This window comes from Engraulis encrasicolus, chromosome 5 (genome assembly GCF_034702125.1).
Source record: "Engraulis encrasicolus isolate BLACKSEA-1 chromosome 5, IST_EnEncr_1.0, whole genome shotgun sequence".
Lineage (NCBI taxonomy): Eukaryota > Metazoa > Chordata > Actinopteri > Clupeiformes > Engraulidae > Engraulis > Engraulis encrasicolus.
Window position 1 is genome coordinate 15,752,051 of NC_085861.1, and position 22,205 is coordinate 15,774,255.

The following is a 22,205-nucleotide window of genomic DNA, read 5'->3' on the forward strand; positions in this document are numbered from 1 at the left end:
ACAAATAATGCAAATGCTTCAAATAGCCTAAGTCAGTAGAGAGGCTATACACACATTTTTTAAAAAGAAGAAGACCCTGTATGGCTGAGAGACATGAATTTGCCCTTGATTTTGATGAACACATCTGTTCGGCTGTCACCTTGTTCATTTTCTTAAGTAGCACACTTCCATAAAACAAGTGAACTATGAAACTCTGTTATCCTTTTTCCACATGATAAAAAGGTGAATCCTAGGAGCGTTAAAATGATGTGGCCCGAAGGGAACGAAGGATTAATCCTGTTTTGGGACAAAGAGGGGAGAATAAAAAACAAGAGAAAAAAAAAAACAGGCACATTTACATAAACATGAAGTATGATGTGTGGTGATGCTAATTCCATTCTTACTCTCTTCCTTCCTGTCTTTCCAGTGATCCATGTGCAGGATAATGCAATCTCCCGGATTGCAATACCTTGATAATGTCACGCTGGCAAACTACAGCAATATAACACATATGAAACATTGTCTCTTTATTGTGTTATGAGGGAAAGGAGAGGGAACAATAACTCAAAACACCTCAGCGTCTCACCTCCTCCAGACCTACTGTACACAGCATTACGGGAGGGGAAGGAAAAAACCTCTCTCCCAGGGCTGAAGTGGGGGAGAAATAGGGCCCGGGCACTTTTGGCTTAAATAATTAGCGGCGCAGAACTGGCTAACCGGGGGGCCCCATACCCTCGTGGGCCCCTATTTTCATAAAGGTTCAAATATATATATACAGTATATATTTCTAAAAATAGTGGCCAATGAGGGTGCAGAGCCCACCGGGAAATACCCCCGGCCTATACCATATGGCCAGGCCAGCCCTTCTCTCTCCTCCTCCTTCTCCCCCATGCTCTCTCACTAGCGCACCACACACACCACTTATCTTCTCTCTTGCCGTAATAATAACAGAATCACCAAAAAGGCTAAATTACTCATGCAAGACCCTCACCCAGGGATAGATAACACACAAGTATGTGCAACAATTAAAGTCCCATTTAAGTTTTCAGCCAAATGGAAGGATGGACTTAAGGAAGCAGAAAGGGGGCATTTATTGATGGCGCCCTCACTTCTTGTTCCTGCATTAAGTTGATTTTAAATGCAATTAATACACATGGTCAGGGCTGAGTAATGGAGAGGCCCTCTGTTCTTAACCTGCTGACGCCCGCCTCCTCCCCACCCCACTCGCATCCCTGACCAGCTCAGCCCTGCTCTGCATTATAAATAACAGAAAAAGGCCTTAATGGATTGAGGATAATCGGCTAAACCGCAAACACGGACGCATACATGTGCATATCTTACACAGAGAGAGACAGACACACACACCTTACACACAGAGACCGAGAGAGAGTAACACACATACAGACACACACAGACACACAGACACAGACACACACACACACACACACACACACACACACTAACACACACACACACACACACACAGGGGAAATTAAGGGCTTTGACAACGTCCACATTGATTATCTTAAATGATCATCCCGCCTCTCTTTTGGGTTTCCTGTGCTTTTAGCGTCCGCCCTAACATGTTTATCCAGACTTATTGGCTATAATTACAACTGAATCCTGGTAATGGACACATCAATTATGAGTCAAACACCTTTCGAGTTAGGCCTTGCTCAGGGAGACCTTGTCTGCAATGCCAATGCATTAGCATCTTTGCTGCTAAAGCTGCACACAGATGCTCAACTCTATTTTATTTTCTTTCTTTTAGTTCATCAGCTGCTACTGCTTCAAGATGCTTAAGTGAAGACACCTGGTAGTTTAAAACGATTACCAAATGTAATAAATAAATATATGTGCACAGAAATGCGCATGGAGGAGGACAGAGTTGAAGTCGGAGTAATTTGTTTGGAAAGAACACGCTGGGTAGACCTCCAAGCTCTTTGCCCAGTGATGATGCAAGGCCATGGTGCAATTGTGTCTACTTTGTGGGCAAAAAAAGGTTGTTTGTGGGATGGGGGAGGATGCAAAACATTTCATGGAAGCTTTCTAAGCAGTAAGCAATGGCTCCCATTTAATGATAATGATACCTTCACATAACCAAGGCATGGATATAATGTATGATGGAGTAAGGAAAGGAGAACGTGGGGCGCCGTGAGTATGTGGGCTAAGGTGCTTTACCGTTATATACCAGCGAGGTAAAATTCCAATCTTTCTTTGTGTCTCTCTCCCACCCGCCCTTTTCCCGTCACCATATTCGACTGCACAAACACAATAAAGGCTAACAACGCCAAAAACATTTTTTTTTTTTTTTAACGAGAGAAATGGAGCCTACGGTCCTGCTGTGGCTCAAACGGGAGGGCACTGCACTGTCATGCCAGGGACCCAGGTTTTGATTCCGGCCCCAGGTCATTTCCCGATCCTCCCCCATCTCTGTCTCCCCCACTCACTTCCTGTCACCATCTCAGACTGTCCTATCGAATTAAGGGACAAGCCCCCCACCCCAAAAAAAGAAATGGAGCCTATAGACGGGTTTTTTTGTTTATCAACACGGTGTTGTGAGGAGGGGCAAGACACTGGCAGCCAACCACATGAGCTAATTTTTTGACCGACAACGGTTTCCAGCAATCAGAGGTTGAGTTGTGCGCAGCTAGTTTCGCGCAGTCAGGAGAAAACAAATATTTAGAACCCCAGGTATCCATACCTGTGTGTGTGCGCACGTGGGCCAGGAAGGCCATGGAGTTGCTGCTCTTGCAGACCTTGCCGCAGTACTTGCAGACGCTGCCCTGGTTCTCCTCCCGCTCCCGGTTGATCTGCTCCGTGTCCTCCAGCACGTACTTGTTGACCTGTGGGGCAGACGTGGTGGTGCACGTACAACACGTGTTAGTGATGTAGTGTAGTGTAATGTCATGTAGTGTAGTATAGTGTAGTTTTGACGTGTGGGCAGTCTTGGTGGTGCACGCACAAGCACAACAACACTGATTGAGCAGTCCTTGTTTGAGAAGCAATCAATAATTTCAATAGGGAAAGTACAGCACACAAAACCTGCACACACACACACACACACACACACACACACACACACACACACACACACACACACACACACACACACACACACACACACACACCAGGCTTGTACGAAATTCAGAATTTCTGAATTAGATTCAATTCAGGAAGTGGAATTGAATTTGAATTGAATTGACTCCACCGCTACAGGATGTTGAATTGAACTGAATTTGAATGACAGGAAATGGAATTCAAAATGGAATTGAAACTCACTGCAATTCAGGAAGTGGATGAACACACAACTTTTGTGTTTTCAAAATAATAAAATACAACAATAACAGTGTAACTAAGTACAATAGCATTAACAAAAATATATATTGCTAATGAATTTAACTACAAATGTATTCAGCATTCAAAATGATAACTAAATGTTGTATAAACCATGCAGGCCCCCATTGTGATTTTCAGTAGTTGCATGTATAATAATTAGTGTTATGCAAGGCCTACAGATGACTTTCACACTTCTTATTTGTTATGTACCAAAATTTATGCAAATATTACCATCTAAGGTCTACAGCAAATAGATAATGGCATTGTACTAACTCAAAATGGAAGTTAAAAAAAAACCGAAAGTCAGATAATTACCTACCCAAATCCTAAAGCACTGCTAGGAAGCAGCCGAACAGGTGACCTAAGGGGGCTATAATTCACTCTTCCCACCCACCTCGCAGTGCCGGGAATAGACACATGCTTATAAATATACAGCACCATCTAGTGTTCTTATTTTGTCATTACTTTGAGTTTCTTTGAATTTCACACCACCACCCAGGGATGGGCAAAGACACAACTAAATGTATTTCAAAATACAATGCAAAACACCCAGCTCTAAGATGTTACAAATACGTTACAAAATACATAACAGTTAATGTATAAATAATAAAAATACTGTATTTTGCATTTTCAAATACACAAAATACAACAGAAACTAGGTATGTGGGTGTGTCCTGACTTTCAAGCTAATGAGTCTGGCTATTTGGTGTAGCGGTTAGAGCCCCAGTTCTGCATGCCAGAAGTTCAAGGTTCAAGTCACAGCAAGGAAAGTCAATTTCCCTTCGCTACTCAATGGCTTGTATGGCATCACCAAAAATAACAATTCAATTCACTTACAAAATAAAAGGTAGGCCTACTTTAAACCACAAAAACTCCTGTGTAACCATTATTTCCAGTCATTGAACAAACAATAATGTTAAGTTCTTGTAATTATGGAGAAGGCTATATAAACAATAGGCTACTTGGCACAACTAGCATTTTAAAAATGGTACAGATATGTCAAGGTCTGTATGTGAGTTCAATAAACAAGAAAGTGTATCTTGTAAATGATGTCCACATATCTTGCAAAGCGTCACTAATGCACCATTTGTGTCCTTAGAGCGCCATCTTGTGTGTGTTGCATGGTGCAGCAATAGTTAAGCAATATGACCCGAGTGGGAGGGATGTCAGTGCACATCATCCCGACCACGAGGGTCATATTGCTTTTATACAATAGTTCATTTGCCAACAAAATACCAGAATAAATGTTCGAATTCGTGTTTATTAGTTACCTTAATCATACTTTGTTTACCTGCTCCGCTAAGCAAAGTAGTTCCGAATTGATTGTATGGTTGCTATGCAATGACGAGCTGACAAGCTGACAGCGCCAGCGCGCTTAGTTCCATGAAACGGTGTGAAGTGCATTTCTGTGTGGACTGCTACTGGGCTTCGCTTACTAAAATGATGCATGATAAATGAAAACACTGTGCAACTTCAACATTTTAGTTAGATGCCTATTTTATAAGCCTTTTTCAGCCGATATTGATTTTCACATTTTTGTGGACCGCAAACTTGCTGCTAGCTGCGTAAAGACACCCCCCTCGTCCATCCTCTCCAGTGCCGCATGAGATCCGAGCGCTGTTCTCACACGCACAACCGCACAAATCAATCCCTTGTAGGCCTATGATACCCCGATGTCTGCTTAAGTTTAGGCTACTGCAGGCTACAACTTTGTTGCTGAAACACTTTCTCATGCAAACGTCTGATGTGGGTGCGAACCCGAGAAAGGGGTTCGCGTTTTCCCTCCTAAACGAAAAGGCAACTCATTCCAGTTCCAAGCGGCCATGATTTTAAATCGCATGGCACACGGTATCTTGCTTCCAGATGCCCACTTTGTAGCATACTAATTTGCACGTGGTGGACGGCAATTGCTGATAGCCTAGGCTATATTTTTAAGAGCATCTCTTCCTCGTCATTCCCTCTCCCGCAGCACAAATGAGATCCGATTATAGCGGTTCTCATACACTGCAGTAGACTGACATAGCCTTTCTGTCTCTGTCAAAAAAAAGTGTCCGTTGTCTCGCATATCCCCCGTTTGAAACTATCTTAATATTTAAAGTAGGCTACATGTTAGATTGCCTTCAAAAGACTACGAAATAGCGGCCGCAGAGGTCTGCCAACTGCCCAGACAACTGCACTAGAATCAGATAACTTCTTTCCTCTCTGCCAGAATCCAGCTACCAACTGGGATAGCCTACGCTCTCTGTCATGCGGGCGTGCGTGCGCCCAACTTAGTCCAGCATAGAACAATGGAATAGAATGATGGTGAGTTCAAACCACAGACTTCTATTATAACTATACACGTCAGTGGTTCAAACTACGCGGCCCTGGTTACATTCACTTTCTCCGCAGTAGACTATGAGATAGAATGATGGCGAGTTCAAAATGCGCGGCCCTGGTTACATTCTATCCACGGCGGAGTGATTATTAGGTGTGATGAGTCTCCGAGGATGATGTCCACCTAGACATCATCCTCCTTACCGACGCGTAGAATGCCAGTAGAACGCGTCTCATCCAATCAGATATCGCAAAATAAATTGACCGGATCTAACTATTGTATAATAATGATCACGGTTGCACCTTTGGTGCTTAGCATGTCAATTTCAATTATTGATGATATTTTATCAAGAGTGGAGTTTTTTGATCCAACAGTATATATTCAATAATTCAGAATTTTGAGGCTGGTTATTCGTTAGTAACTCGTAGTCAGGTAGTCACCTGCCAATCGTCACCTTCTTAAAATAATCGCCTAAGTCATTTTTTTCCAGGTTTGTCAGGGAACACAAAAACTCCCTCAGAATGGGGGAGGACATGAGTTAGGCGAAAACGTGAACTTGACCAAAAAATGACTTAGGCGATTATTTTAAGAAGGTGACGTTATGTTACCTGGGAATTGAACTGTCAATCTTTGGAGTCCTTCACCCCTTTCCCAGGCAAACACTTTTACATTCCAATATAGCTACAAGCATCACTTACATACTATTTGATCCGTGTTCCTACTATGTAATTGCATTGTTCAGGAGAAAGTAGGCTATTGTATTTTCTCTTATTTTGAAAATTCAAAATACAGGGGGGGAAAGTATTTATACAAACTTCAAATACTTGTAATTCACTGACACGAAATACAAAATTCAAAATACTATGTTCTATTTCAAAATGTATTTTAATTGAAGTATTCGAGATGCTGACCATCCCTGCCACCACCTAGTGTCAGTATTATGTCATTGCTTTGAATTTCTTAGAATTTAAATTCTGTGAAATTCAGTTTCCTGCCATTCCAATTCGAATTGCAATTCCATTTCCTGTTTGGAATTTCAATTCAATTCATATTGAAATTCAAGAATTGAATTAGAATTTTGGGGTCATTCTCAGTTCAATTCGGAATTTCGTACAAGCCTGACACATATCACAGCTAGTCACATCCACATTTATAGGGGTATATCTACAATAGCCTACTTTGGTAGCACATTTTAGTGAAGTAATTGAATCAAGTGGCTATTGGGTAAAAACTGTATCCATTTATCCAGGGACTGTAACAAATATCCTGTAATATCTGTAAGGAGATGGAGTTTTGACTACTTTTTGTATAAAAGCACCAGCAAAGTATAATGTAGTCTAATGTAGTGTAATGTAATGTAATGTAGTGTAGAATAGAGAAGTGTAATGTAATGTTATGTAGTGTAGTGCAGTACAATGTAGTGTAATGTAGTGTGTACTGTAATAATATGTACCGTAATGGGTAACACTGTTTAATTTTAATGGTTCACCATTACAGTGAATCTACCATATTAGGTACAGTGTAATAACCAGTGTAACAATACTTAATACCATACAATACCACCAGTGTAACACCATGTACCGATTTTGTACTTACATCTAGGGTTAGGGTTGGTACATGGTATTATACTTGTATTACATGGCATTAAATATTGTTACACTGGTTATAATGTGGTAGATCCACTGTAATAGTGAAACATTAAAATAAAGTGTTACCCTGTAAAGTAATGTAATGTAATGTAATGTAATTCTGTAGTGCAGTGCAAAGTAGTGTAGTGTAGTGTAATGTAGTGTACTGTAATGTAATGTAATGTAGTGTAGTGTAATGTAGTGTAGTGTAATGTAATATTGTGTATTGTTGTGTAATGTGGTGTAGTGTAGTGTTGTGTAATGTCGTGTAATGTAGTCTTGACTACTGTACTGTAGTTTTGTCTAATTTAGTGTAGTGTAATGTAGTGTACTGTACTGTAGTGTTGTGTAATGTAGTGTAGTGTAGTATAGTGTAGTGTAGTGTAGTGTAGTGTAGTATAGTGTAGTGTAGTGTAGTGTAGTGTAGTGTAATGTAATGTACTGTAGTGGTGTGTAATGTATTGTAATGTAATGTAGTGTAGTGTGCTGTAATGTAGTGTAGTGTAGTGTAATGTAATGTAGTGTGCTGTAATGTTATGTAGCATTATGTAATGCAGAGCAATGTAATGTAGTGTAATGGAGTGTAGTGTAATGTAGTGTAGTGTAGTGTAGTGTAGTGTTGTGTAATGTAGTGTAGTGTGGTGTAGTGTAGTGTAATGTAGTGTAGTGTAGTGTACTGTACTGTACTGTAGTGTTGTGTAATGTAGTGTAGTGTGGTGTAGTTTAGTGTAATGTAGTGTAATGTAATGTAATGCAGAGCAATGTAATGTAGCGTAATAGAGTGTAGTGCAATGTAATGTAGTGTAGTGTAATGTGATGCAATGTTAGTGTGATGCTGACCTCGCGCAGCAGCTCCTCGTGCTTCTCCTTGATGTGCACGAACAGGTCCTGCTCCGTCTCGAAGGGCTCGTTGCACTTGACACACTTGAAGGTGGCGCCCCCCTCTGGCAGCTCCTCGATGCTGCCCTGCTCGTTGCGCAGGTGGGCGGCGCTGGTCAGGTGCTGGTGCAGGTTGCTCTCCGTGTAGAAGGACTTGCCGCACAGCAGGCAGTGGAAGTGCTTGTCTTTAGACGGGTGCTTCATGGAGATGTGGACGTTGAGGCCGCTCAGGCCGTCCGCCATGAAGCCGCAGTCCTCGCACTTGATGCGCTGGCCGGGCGCCATCCCCCGCGTGGTGATGGTGGCCAGCAGCGGCCGGCCTCGCTTGGGCTTCGTCAGCGGGCCCGGTAGAGACAGCGCTACGCCGCCGCTTGTCGTCGTCATCGTGGAGTCTCCTCCGTCGGCGCCGTCGCCCTCCTGCAAAACCTTGAGGGAGATGATGCAGGGGTCGAACGGATGGGCTCGAACCAGCTGCCTATCGGTGAAAGAGTCGTCACACTTGCCCTCAACAAAGTCCTCCTCCTCCTCCTCTTCCTCCTCTTCATCATCACACTCGTCCAAACCTCCTTCCTCGGCCTCTGCCTCCCTTTCCAAATCGTCATCATCAGCGTTAGGTGGAGCATTCAGGGCCGCCTCTGTTTCGCTTGGGTCAAGTTTTATGGTGACCGTGCCGTCTGCGTCGGCGTCGGCTGGGTCCAGCGTCATCGTGACTGTTCCTTCCGTGTCGTCAACTGGATCCAGTTTGATTGTGACTGTGGTGGTGGACTCCTTCACGGCTTCAGGAGCTTCTTCCTCGGGCGCTTTTTCAGTATCAGCTGCGCCGTCTGTGACCTCCTCTGTGGTGGTGGTGGTGGTGGTGGTGCTGGTGGGCTTTTCTTGTCCTTGATTGGTGGAGGAGGTGTCTGTCATGTTTGGCGTAGTAGCATCATCCTGGTCCATGGCAGTCTCGCTGTTTTCAGCCTCTGTCTCAGCTTCAGCTTCAGGTTCGGACGGCTGGGCTGTCTCCTCCGTCTCCGTCGTAGGAGGAGGTGCTACAAGGACGGCCACGCCGCCGGCGTCTTCTTGGTCGCCTTTTCCTCCTCCTCCTCCTGCACAGCTCTCCCGGTAGACCAGGCTCTTCTGCTTGTGCTTGTCGGTGGACGCGTGGCGCGACATCTCTCGCCGGGTCACCGCGTAGTAGTTGCAGGCCAGGCACACAAACTCAAAGTCTTTGGTGTGCTTCCTCTTGACGTGGAGCTCCAGCGACGGGATGGAATGGGCCACAAAGTTGCAGTGCGCACAGGAATTGACGGGGTCGTACTTGCTCCTTCTCGGGTGAAGGGTCGGGAAAAGGGTCTTTGCGGTCTTAGGGGGGGGGTTACTCTGAGCCTCGACGCCGTCGCTGGTTTGGGGCTGCTGTGGTGGCTCGCCGTCTGCTGCTGCTGATGCTGCTGACTCAGTCATGGTCACGTCATCTTCGGCCTGGCTGTAGTCTACTTTCTTGAAGCGCACGATTTCAATGTCACCGCTCTTTCCAGCAGCTTCCTCACTCATCACTTGCACGACGGGGTCCGTGTTGCCGCCGGCACCCTCCGCGCGCTTGACGTGCTTCTTGGTGACGCAGTGGCGGTCCATGTCGCCCTTGGTCACGCAGTAGTAGCGGCAGAGCTTGCACATGTAGCTGTACTGGTGGCTGTGCCTTCGACGGATGTGGACGCTGAGGTTGGTGGCGTTGGAGGCCACGAGGCCGCAGTGGGGGCAGGTGGTGACGTTGGTCCCCTTCGGCCGCCCCCTTTTCCTTTTGGCAGGGGAGGCGCCGTCCCCACTTTTCTCGTCGGAGAACACCTCCGCCTCCTGCTCTGCCGTCGCATCGTCCCCCTGCTGCACGTCCTCTCCCGTCTCCCCATCACCACCGCCACCTTCTGCATCCGTGCCGTCGGTCGACGACGCCGGCTGATTGTCGCTGTTCTGGGACAGGATCACGTGCACTTTTTCGACGCATTCGGCGTACGAGGCCCCGACCTCCTTATTCTTGGCGGCGTCCTGGTGTGGCGCGCTGGCGAGGTGGGCGTCCATCCCCCCGCTGGTGGCGGTGTAGTAATGGCAGACCTTGCAGTGGAAGTGGTCCTCCGCTGGGTGCTTCAGCCGAGCGTGGCTTTCCAGCAGGGAGGGCGTGACGGTCCGGAAGGCACAGCTACCACACTGCAGCTGGGGCTTGCCGCTGGCTGAACGCTTTAGCGCCCGCGTCGGCGTCGGAGTCGGAGTCGCCTCGCCACCTCCACTGCCAGCGCCACCGCTAGCGGCGGCAGCCTGCCCCTGCTGTTCCCCCGTCTCATTTCCATCAGGAGGCAGGGGGAGAGAGGGCGTCTCTCCTCCTGGCGTCTGCTGCCCGCCGCTGCCGCTCTCCGCCACTCTCCTTTTGTGCTTATTGCTGGTGCAGTGCTTCTCGAAATCGCACTTGGCGACGCAGGCGTAGGAGCAGAGGTCGCAGAAGTGGTTCATCTCCTTGGTGTGGCGCCTCTTGACGTGCGTGGCCAGGCTGGGTTTGTCCTGGAACTCGTGGCCACAGTGGCTGCACGGGTGCGTGACCCTGGGCCTCTGCCCGCGTTTCCGCGTCTTCTTGGCACCCTCCTCTCCCTCTTTATTACCTTGTGTTTTGTCACTCGTGTCAGAGCTGGTGGGGGCCGGGGGGTCTGATTTTTGACCCTCCACATGCTCACTTGACTTTTCTTTGGGAGTTCTGTCCATCGCGTCTGACGGTTGTGAATGTGCAGGCCCTTCTTCTGCTGATGAAGCCTCAACCATCTGCAGGAGCAACTGAGTGGGACTGATCTGTGGGCCCTCCTCAGCACTCTTTGCCGTTTGTTGTTCCTCTGAACCCACAGCCGCCTCACACAAAGGCGGCTTCCCAGACGCGTCTTTGCCGTCCCCGACTGCACTCGTGTCCTGTTGGCAGGACACCGCCATCCCTGCTGCAGTCTGCTGATTGTCTTCTCCCGTGTGTGGCGGGACGCCTTCCTTGCCAACGTGCGCCTTGGCTGCAGCACACACATCTCGCGGCGCCTCTTTGTCCGCCTTTTTAACATGGCCACCGCCGCCTCTGCGGGAATGCTTTCTCTTGGCATGAATCTTCAGGGCAGTGGGAGTTTTTGCGACAAAGTCACACACCGAGCAGGTGCAATTATCTCCTGGCTCGTCTTGAACAGGACTCGTGTCGGGCTTCTTGGGAGCACGGGGAGACTCTTCTGCTGTGCTGGACAATGACTCACTGGGTTTGTTCTCATCTGTAGTACTAGTTCCTGGGACTTTCTCATCTGGAGTACTAGTTCCTGGGTCATCCTGTGACTCTTCCTCTTTGCTCTCCTCCTCAATTGCCTCTTGATCTAAGACCTTAGATCTCAGCTTCCTTCTTGGCCGGGTGTCCATTATCTAATGGCTCCCTTTTCCTTATTCTGTAGGGAGAAAAGGCAACAAGAATTGACAACAATTATTATGTGTACACATACAGTAATGCTGACCTTTGAAATTTTGCATACACAAATATGAACACTGTACAGCATAATGTGTAGGGTCGGCTATTCTCTTAACATCTCTTGAGGTCTACGTTCTCATCTGTTCTGAATTCCACGCTTTTGTCGCCATCAAGTGGTCATGTCAGAAAATGGTCAAATGGCACACAGTTAGAACACTGAAATCGTTGTTACTAAATACAGGAATAAAGCACATCTCAAAGTTAAATAATGACCAATGTATTGCTATTTTATATTAGTTTTTTTTCCAGATTATTACATTTTATACAACTTCATGAGGACATCTTCATTAAATCAAAATTAATAGACAAATCTCAATAAATGTTATCAGATCATCCCTAAAATCAAGATCACATTAACCCTATTCAGACTGGGCTTTTTTGGCATTCCTGGGCCTGGGGGGGGGCTCTTTTGACCCCCCCCTCATAACTCATGAACGGAATACGGTATGACCACCAAACTTTAGGGAGATGATCTACATATGGACATCTATGAATGACATCATTTTTGTGTCATTATCTGGTATTATGACGTCATAATGACGTCATCTGATTATAATGCCCTAAATCTCGCCATAATGTATTTTCCATCAAACTTGGGTAATGCACTTAAATTTTAATGATTATATGCTTCAGACCACTTTAATGCTCACAAAGCTGTCTGATACTAATGGAAATAACGAAAAAAATGAAAAAGGAACAATAATGAGACTTAGATCAGTGATTTTCGGTCAGACATACCTGTCAGAAAACTGTTGCCATGGCAACGGCAAAAATGATGAACATAATCTTTCGGTACTAAACTGTAGCCAACTAAATTTTAGGAAAAGTCACCAAGTTTCGTAGTCATAGCTTAAGTCGTTAAGGAGTTATACGTCATCAAAGTTGGTGCGGGCACTTTTAGCCCCCCCCCAGTCTGGATAGGGTTAAGATGAGAAATTATAGTTGTAGTAGTTGCTAGTTGTATCGCATGTGTCCCTTTTTAAAAACCATTAATTTCCCCCTGGGCATCAATAAAGTTACTCTACTGAACTCTACACAAAACTGCCAAAAAAAATCTGTCTTTCATTATAGCTCTCGTGACATGCAACATGAAAAACAGCAACAGTCTGCAATGAAGCATAGGACCGATATCATGTGGCAGTAATAGTGTTGTTGGATGTAGACGTGGACCTAGTGATTGCTTGGCTTTGCTCTGTCAGACGTCATGTCAGATTGTCTGCCTGCCCTAACCCATCATCCCCACCCCTGCTTGCTTGCTTGCTTGCTCTCTCTCTCTCTTTCCCTCTTTCTCTCCCTCCCTCTCCCTATCCAGGGGTCCTGCTGGTGCTCCCCATTTCTTCCCTGTGCCTGATCGCCATAGCAGCCTAATTACCATGGGGCATAGATAAGTCCATTAGGCGTTGCCAGACCCCACCTCACGTACGGTACAGACATTCGGCACCTAATGACACATACAGCACCACAGGGGCGGATCTAGCCATTTTGGGGCCCTAGGCGAAATATAAACACGGGGCCCTCAAAAGTCATCATGCAGACATAAATTCAGTGTTTTGGTGTTGTTTTAGGGTTTTGTCTCATATACAGTATATAGGCTATATCTTGAATTAATTTACTTAAGTGACAAATTAAGATCAAGCCTACTGTTTTTTTGTTGGTTTACCACTGGTGTGACAGTTGGGGCCCCAATGGAGTGCAGATTTGGTCGGGGCCCTGAGCAATTGCCTAGATTTGCCTAATGGAAAGTCCGCCTCTTACAGCACCGCAGACCCCTCACAGCTGTGCACCATAAACACAATGAGCCGTATTCATAAAGCATTTTTCCTCACCAAGACACTCATTCGTCCAGGGGAAAGAAATAAGGTTTTCGGGGAAATGTATAAAAAGGGTGGTTTTGGAGGTTGGGTATCGGGAGGGTGCTTCAAGGGTGGGAGAGTATAATGGGGCATGAACAAATAATAGTGATGTCCTCTTTTTTTCTTTTTTTCAAACTTCTAGACAAGGCTTTTATATTCCGAGGTGCTAAAAAGAGCACTCATATTGCCATGTAATTATGAATAGGAAAGAAAGGTCTTTTTTTCCCCTTTATTCACAAGCTTCTAAAATGTTGGCATTGTCTGACCTTTTTGCCATATTCAGTAAATTTGCCATTTTTTCAGCTGCATTTCTTTGCCAAGAAAACATTTCATTACATTCATATATACAAATATATATTCCATCTACAGCATGGTGCTTATGATCTTCATCCCTTGACAAATGCATTAAAATGAAAATGTCTATTTCTGTTTTGTCTGTTTATGTTTGTAAACTATGTTTTTCCTCCGACTCCTGCCAATACTGATTTTATATTGTGCAACTCAAACTCAAACTTGCAGTTGGAACTGCATGAAGTAATTTACCATGTTTTCTATATTTTATGTCAGTCAGGTGTTGATCAATCTCATCTTTGTACTGCTTGAGTGGAACAACTATAACATGCTCTCTGTGAAGTCTCAGACTTGGAGTGATCTAAACCACAGTTTTTCAACCAGTGCACCAGAGAACACTAGTGTGCCGTGAGATATGTGCCGAGTAAAATTATAGAATGACTGTACATTGTTAATGTAGGCAATAGGATTTTATTTTCAGTTAACATTTACAATGGTGGTGTGCCTTGGCATTTTGACATTGGAAAAGGTGTGCCTTAGCTCAGAACAGTTTGAAAACAACGGACCTATACATTATATATATATATATATATATATATATATATATATATATATATATATATATATACAGCTCCAGGCCTTTTTATTAGAATACCATGAAAAAGTTGCTTTATTTCCATAATTCCATCAATAATGTTAAACTGTCATGGATTGTAGATTCATGGCCCAGTTTTTTAACTATTCCAATCATTAAATTGTTTATTTTTACACATTTTTGTCTTCCAGCTCAAAAAAACCATGAATTGGGGAATTCACATCATTAGAATATTGTAATAAAATCACAATTTTCTTCATCAAAATTTGTTTCACATCAGTGCACATCAAATCAGTTGAACTTTGGTACTTTCTACACAACATGCAATGTTCAATACTTGGTTAGGACTCTCTCTGTCTTAATATTATTAATAATAACAGCCATGATGCGTTTAACATTGAAGTCAATGGCAGAAACAGTGCATGGGAATAATGGAAGGCCAGATATCCTTGATACTTTGCCGTCAGCTGTTTTTGTATAGCTGACCTGGTGTCCCACACTTCCCTCTTCAATATACCCGAAGATTTCCATGCCACGTTTTGGTGTTAACTCACCAGTTTAATTCTAACTCAACAGAAATTAAACCCCATTCATTTTCAATGGGGATTCATTTCTGGTTATTTAGAACTAAACTGGTGAGTTAGCGCCAAAACGTGGCATGGAAATCTACAGGGTATATTGAAGAGTGAAGTGTGGGGTACCAGGTCAACAAACAAGAACAGCTGACAGCAAAGCATCAAGGATATCTGGGCTTCCATAACTGCCATGCACTGTTTTTCCATTGACTTCAATGTTAAACGCATCATGGCCATTATGAAGACAGCGAATGTCCTAACCAAGTATTGACCATTGCATGTTATGTAGAAAGTACCAAATTTCAACTGATATAATGTGACCCGAATTTTGATGAAGAAAATTTTGATTTTATAACAATATTCTAATAATGCGAATTCCCCAATTCATGGGTTTTTTGAGCTGGAAGGCCAACGTATATAAAAAGAAAAAAAACAATGATTGGAATAGTTAAAAAACTGGGCAATGAATCTACAATCCATGACAGTTTAACATTATTGATGGAATTATGGAAATAAATCAACTTTTTCATGGTATTCTAATAAAAAGGCCTGGAGCTGTATATATATATATATAAATCATTTTTTAATAGAGTTTTGCAGATCGTGGATCAGATAGCCTTCCTTTGTGCAAATACTGTACAGCAGCCTACTTTTTTGTCTTTGAAACAGGAAATCCAGATTTTGCTGTGTGGTCAACACAAATGGACATGTGGACCTTTAATATTGGTGTCATGTCCCTCCCTTCAGAACTCAGTAGTACACAACATATAAAATAGGTAGACTACTACATCAGATTTACTGCAATATTACTGCAAACTACCACACTAGAAGTACTACTGGGGTTTTAGTCCAGTTTAGTAAGCCTAGAAGGTATTAGTTCACTTCAAATGCAGTGTTTCTGTGTAGATGGAGCAAAATAAGTGTCCTGGCATCATGTTCAGTCACTACTCTCCAACGAGGGACTGTTTCCCCTGGTCTCACAGTAAGTTTTGTAACTGCTTTTCTTCAAGAAATTAATCTACATAATAACTACTACATCCAGAAGGCCTATACTTTAAGAAACTGGTCATTTACAAACGTAAGACTGATTTAAATGTTGTGGGACAACATGGGTCCTGTCACTTCTTGATGGTGTTTTACACCGGTAGTTTGCCGTTTACTCAACTTTCAAGTGCTTCGGTGAGCGACAAACGGCAGTGCCCGCTATTCAAAATAAAAAGTCTGTATTGTTCAAAACCTTCCAACATGTTTGGTAGCTTTACGCCGTGTACAACAGGGGGACGTAGCATGTCATTGGCATTACTGCATGATTCGGGCTGCATCCACATTTTGTTTCCGACCATGCAAGCGGTTTTGCTATGCATGGAGCTGTGTCAGTAGGCTATGTTGTGACATCTCATGCCATGTCTCGTGAGCTTGCAGACCATGTTGGTGCCGCCGCGCATTCAGAGCTGATAACCCCATAAGCTCATTCCTTTATCCTGAGATGACGCTCATAATAACTAACGATGCTGTATTCTGAACAATAACCTACTGTCAGCAGGGAAGCTGTCATGGTTTGTACTTTGTAAGGTGATTTCTGGTTAAACGTGTGGTTTCGAATACAGTCAATGTTCGTTATGCTGCTAAGGACTAGCTTGTAGTTTGCCAAAATAACATTGGAATGGCCATTCACATAGCCTAGCATTAGCTTGCAAGTAGCCAACAGCCTCCCTTGCCTACATTCAGGATCAGCATTAGCTAGCTTTCGGAAGACCCGCGGCAACGCTTCCCAGCTAATCATTGTGATATCACTCAAATCGAAACATGTTATTTCGAGTAATATCCTAATATTACAGTGTGTTGTACCAACGTGGACCACTACGGCTCTGGGATGAATTGTGGTCATCAGCAAGTTCAAACTCGAAGCTGAAATTAGCAGCAGAAGAAAGCTAGAATCTACACTTCCCGTACTTCAGTGAATGAGTGGCGTGGTATACGACCAATTACTTTACGTTGTTCATTTAAGTACCCAATAAGAAAGCAATGGAGGTGGGGCTTGTGTCCTCGAAGGCTCTGAAAACGACGGCAGCACAGAGGCCCAAAAAGCAATCCAAAAGCGACCTCTAAACTATGCCTATTCCTGGGCAATATAAAGATTGTAGCACGTATCGCGTTTTACCTAATGACTTTGTGCAACAATACGACTACACAAATTCTAGATATGATGGTTGTTTTGTCTCTTACCTTCTAATCTCTGAGTAATTCCACTGTCCGCGCTTTTTGCTGTTGCTCACAAGTGGCGTACCGTAGAACGTGTATTACGTCACTGTTTCAGAAAGGCGGGCTTATCCAGCAGCTGTGAACGGGGGAGCCAAGATGGCGTCAGTGGAGGAAGGCGTGTTCGTTTGAGCTCGTCAAGGGAAGTGGTTATAACAACTTTATAACAACTAATATTGATGCAAGCCATTTGTTTTATTTCGTGTTAGGCTACGCTTTTTCCAATAACTGAACTTTATGGGAAAGAAATTGAAGAATAAAAAGGTAAAGACGAAGATACCGAAGATGGCAGCGGACAATGCTATCCATGCTGGTGAGCAAGACGACATGATATTCTTTGACGACTCCGATTCAAAAATAACCGAAGACATTGCACTAATTCCCTTGCCGGATACCCCATTGAAGCCGGTGTCCAAAAAATCTAAAAGAGAAGAATCACACAGTGTTAACGAGGACATTTTAGCTGCGATAAGCAAATTGTCCCTCAAGCATGATGCTACCTTCCAGAAGGTGTCAGTGATTGAAAAAACAACTCAGGCTACTTCAAAAGAACTGGACAAATTATCCACTACAGTGAAGCAACTCGTTGCCGATGTTGGTGAAAACAAAAAGGAGCTTTCCCGTCTGCAGAATGAAGTGCACATGCTGCAAAAAGACAACACCGCTTTGAAAAAAGCTTTGATCGAAACGCAACGCTACGGCTGGAGATCCTTTCTGAAACTCCATGGTTTGAAAGAACAAGCTGGAGAAGATGTCAGACGGAGAGTCATCGAGGTTCTACAGCAAGCGGCAACCTTTCTTCCTGCTGACGACCTCAACGCGGGTGTGGATGTGGTACACCGCCTCGGGCCGCCACCAACGGATGCGAAATGCCGCTCAATTATCATCCGCTTCTCATTCAGAAGGGTGAGAGACGCGATCTGGCAAGCGTCGAAGAAGTGCAAGTTTCTTCAGAATAACGAACTGTCAATCACGGAGCCTGTCCCACCAGAAGATAGAGCGGCACGAGAGAAGTTGTGGCCTTTAGTCCAGAAGGCAAGAAGTGAAGGCAAGAAGGCATCTTTCAAAGACTCTCATGCTCTCATCGACGGTAAAAAATATGATTATACAGAGGTCACTGTGGATTGAATGGCTTAGGCCGATCCATTTCTAGCTATCCAAAATAACTTTAGGCCTAAATATGCCAATTCTTCCTTTGCTTTTATTTATCTTCAGAGATGATAGACTCTCAATTTACTCCTGCCTTTTTAAGTTGTATAGTAGGTTAGACCTACTCTAATTTATATTTCCCAGTAGACCTATTAGTAACAGCTGGGGTATTTTTTCTCTCTTTTGCAGATATTAGCCCATACCAAAAAATACAAAAATCCTTTGTTTTTCAATAAGCAAACACAAAATAAGCAGTCAGTCCGATTTCAATAGGGCCTAAGTTTAATAGGCTATCTGATGATGCTTATTGTGCATCAGAATATGTTAAAGTTGTTATCCACCTCCTTTTGTAGGTGAGTTTTTGTGCAAGTTCTTGCATATCAGTGTTTATTAAGTTTGTTTTCATGGTTGAATCTTTGTGTTGTGTGTCTTTAAATGTTAGAGGAATACGAGAAAATGTGAAAAGAAAGGCTTTATTTTTATTTTGCAAGAGAAGTGAAGCAGATTTTGTTTTGTTACAAGAAACACACTCACTTGAAGAAGATGGTAAATTTTGGAAATTACAATGGGGGAACAAGACTTACTATTCTCATGGTAGCAGCCACTCTGCAGGTGTTGCTATACTCATACACAGATTTAAAGGAGAGGTTTTGGAAATGATGCATTCCTTAGAAGGTAGATGGGTCTTAATTGTTGCCAATTACGACAAGAAAACCTTTATTATCGGTAATATCTATGGATATAATTCTAGTCAACTTAACAAAATTCTTTTTGCTGAGATCTCCAGTAAAATTAAATCACTCAATGACAAATATAAAGACTCAATAATAATTCTGGGTGGAGATTACAATGAATGTATGGACAGTTCAATTGATAGATTTCCTCCCAAGTTGAATCAAAGTTCCTATTTAAATAACTTAATATTGTCCTTAACTTCTGATCTATCTTTAACTGATACTTGGCGTTTCTTTAACCCAGATTTAGTTGATTTCACTTGGTCCAACAATACTATGACATTGAAATCAAGAATTGATTTTTTTTTAGTCTCACAGTCTGCTTTGTCTTTAGTTATAGATACCACCCACTCTGCTGCACCTTTAACAGATCACAAACTCATAACTCTCAAGATTGGTGACCTACATTCTAAACCAGCAATAAGAGGATACTGGAAATTTAATAATTCCTTATTATCTGATGAGGAATTCAATGACTCTATTAAAACACTCATCAAAGAGCTATTTGCTGATTGTAATGATGGATACAAACAAAAATGGGAATTTTTTAAATACAAAACTAGACTCATTGCCTCAAAACGATGTAAACTAATTAAGGCCAGTAGGAATCAGTTAGAAACTGAATTATTGCAACGCTTAAATTTATTATCCAAAGAAGATAATACAGAAGAAGAAAAGTTAGAAATAAAAAAAATCAGTCTGCAACTGGATGATCTTTATTTGAATCTAGCAAGAGGCGCCTTTGTGCGGTCTAGAGCCAAGTGGCTGGAAGAGGGAGAGAAAAACTCTACTTACTTTTTTGCTTTGGAGAAAAGGAATGGTCAAAGGAAAATGCTAAACTGTCTTAACGTTAATGGTAAAATCTGTAATGACGCCACTAAAATTTCAAACCATGTTTATAATTTCTATAAAGATTTATACACTTCCAATTTTAATGGCTGTACAGCAGAGGTGTTCATCAAAAAAGTTGAGAGATACATTCCAACCATAGATGACTCTTATATGTCATTCTGTGACTCTGACATAACGAAAACAGAGATAAGGAAAGCACTCTTTTCTATGAAGAAAGGTAAAGCCCCTGGTATAGATGGTTTATCTATAGAATTCTATGTTCATTTTTGGGAATACATTGAGAACCCATTATTCTATATGTTCACAGAATGTATTGAACAAAAACATATGACGTCAACTATGAAGCAAGGAGTTATTTCTCTAATTCCTAAACCAGGGAAAGATGTGCATTCCATTGAAAATTGGCGCCCGATATCTCTGTTAACAATCGACTATAAAATTTTAGCACTGGTCTTTGCAAAAAGGTTCAAAACTGGCCTTGATGGTATCATATCAGAGACACAATCTGGATTTATGAAAAACCGCCACATTACAAACAATATAAGATTGGTACTTGATCTTTTAGATTACTCAGATGAGGTACATTCTGAAGCTCTCATGCTACTGCTAGACTTTTACAAGGCCTTTGACTCCATTGAGCATCAGTTCATTTTTCAATCTCTCAAGCTATTTGGATTTGGTCAACCCTTTATTAATATTATACAGACGCTTTATTATGACATAAACAGCTCTGCAATAGTTAACCACAGCACTACTCATAGATTTAATGTTGAGCGTGGAATAAGGCAAGGATGTCCTCTTTCCCCATTTTTATTTCTGCTAGTGACAGAGCTTCTTGCTTTAAGTATACTTAATGATTCTGATTTAAAGGGCCTAACCATTTTTGAAAGGGAAATTAAAATATCACAATTGGCAGATGACACAATTTTGTTTTTGCAAGATAAATTACAACTTCCTCATGCGCTGGCTCTTGTGGAACAGTTTTCTGATGCTTCAGGCCTGAAGTTGAATGTTTCAAAATGTGAAATATTACCCCTACAGGTCTGCAATGATACAGTATTGTATAACATCCCAGTAAAACAAACAGTTAAATATTTAGGTATACAAATAACTAAGGATACCAAGATAAGAGAGGATTTAAATTTTGCAGGGAAAATAATAAAAGCCAAGAACATATTTAATTCCTGGTTACAACGTGATCTTAGTATATATGGTAGAGTGTTGCTTTCTAAAGCAGATGGTCTTTCTCATTTTGTTTATCCCTCTCTTTCCTTATTTCTGAAAGACAAAACAATAAAACAGATCAACAAATTATTTCTGGATTTCATTTGGAGAAATAAAACTCATAAGTTAAAGAAGGAAGTGTTGGCAGATTGTAAAGCTAATGGAGGTCTAGATGTTTTAGACTTCTCCAACACAATTAGCTCCTTCAGGACTGGATGGATTCGGAGATGCCTTTTACAACCCAACTCACTCTGGTTCTTTATCCCTAATCACATATTCAATAAATTAGGTGGTCTTTCTTTTATTCTTAAGTGCAACTTTTCCCCTTCTAAGCTACCTCTTAAACTTTCTAATTTCCATAAGCAATGCCTACTTGCTTGGAGAATGTGCTTTGTCCATAACTTCTCCCCCCATAAAGTATTTATATGGAACAACTCTGATATCACTGTAAGAAGCAAAACCTTATTTTACCCTAAATGGTTTGAACATGGCATTTATGATATTTTCTCTCTATTTGATGATTCAGGTACTTTCTTGACGTATGAACAGTTTCTGTCACGCTTTCTTTTTCCTATACCCTTTCGTCAATTTCAAACAGTTATAAAGGCAATCCCTCAAGGGTTAGCGCTTCTAATTAGAAGTCACCTATCATATAATTTACCCAATTTTACTCCACTCTCCTCAGAAATCATATTAAACGGCATTAACATAACTGATAAAAAATGTGACAACAAACATATACGTAAATCGCTTCAACAAAGGGACAGAATCACTCCTAGAGGGAAATTTTTTTGGAATCCTTTAGTTCAAGACATCATTTGGAAGAAGGCTTGGTTACTACCTCACAAATATTGCATTACGAATAAAATAAAGGAAACTCATTTCAAAATTCTCCATAAGATTTACCCCACAAATGTATTTATTTCCAAATACACAGACTTAAGTTCAAATTGCTCTTTTTGTAATAATGTTGATGAAACCCTTGTACATTTATTTTTTGACTGTAACATAGTGAAACGC

General features: G+C 42.4%; 1 protein-coding gene across 1 annotated transcript in view; it reads right to left on the reverse strand.

Annotated features, from left to right (window-relative positions):
• The window catches only part of znf407 (zinc finger protein 407), a 277,362-nt gene extending 260,076 nt beyond the window's left edge, over positions 1 to 17,286 (reverse strand). The window contains exons 1-3 of the mRNA XM_063198462.1: positions 17,194 to 17,286; positions 8,104 to 11,573; positions 2,684 to 2,825 (exon numbers count right to left, since the gene is read on the reverse strand). Coding sequence (XP_063054532.1) covers positions 2,684 to 2,825; positions 8,104 to 11,547 — 3,586 coding nt within the window. The 5' untranslated portion in view covers positions 11,548 to 11,573; positions 17,194 to 17,286. The remainder of the gene's footprint in view (positions 1 to 2,683; positions 2,826 to 8,103; positions 11,574 to 17,193) is intronic.
• Positions 17,287 to 22,205: the final 4,919 nt, after the last annotated feature.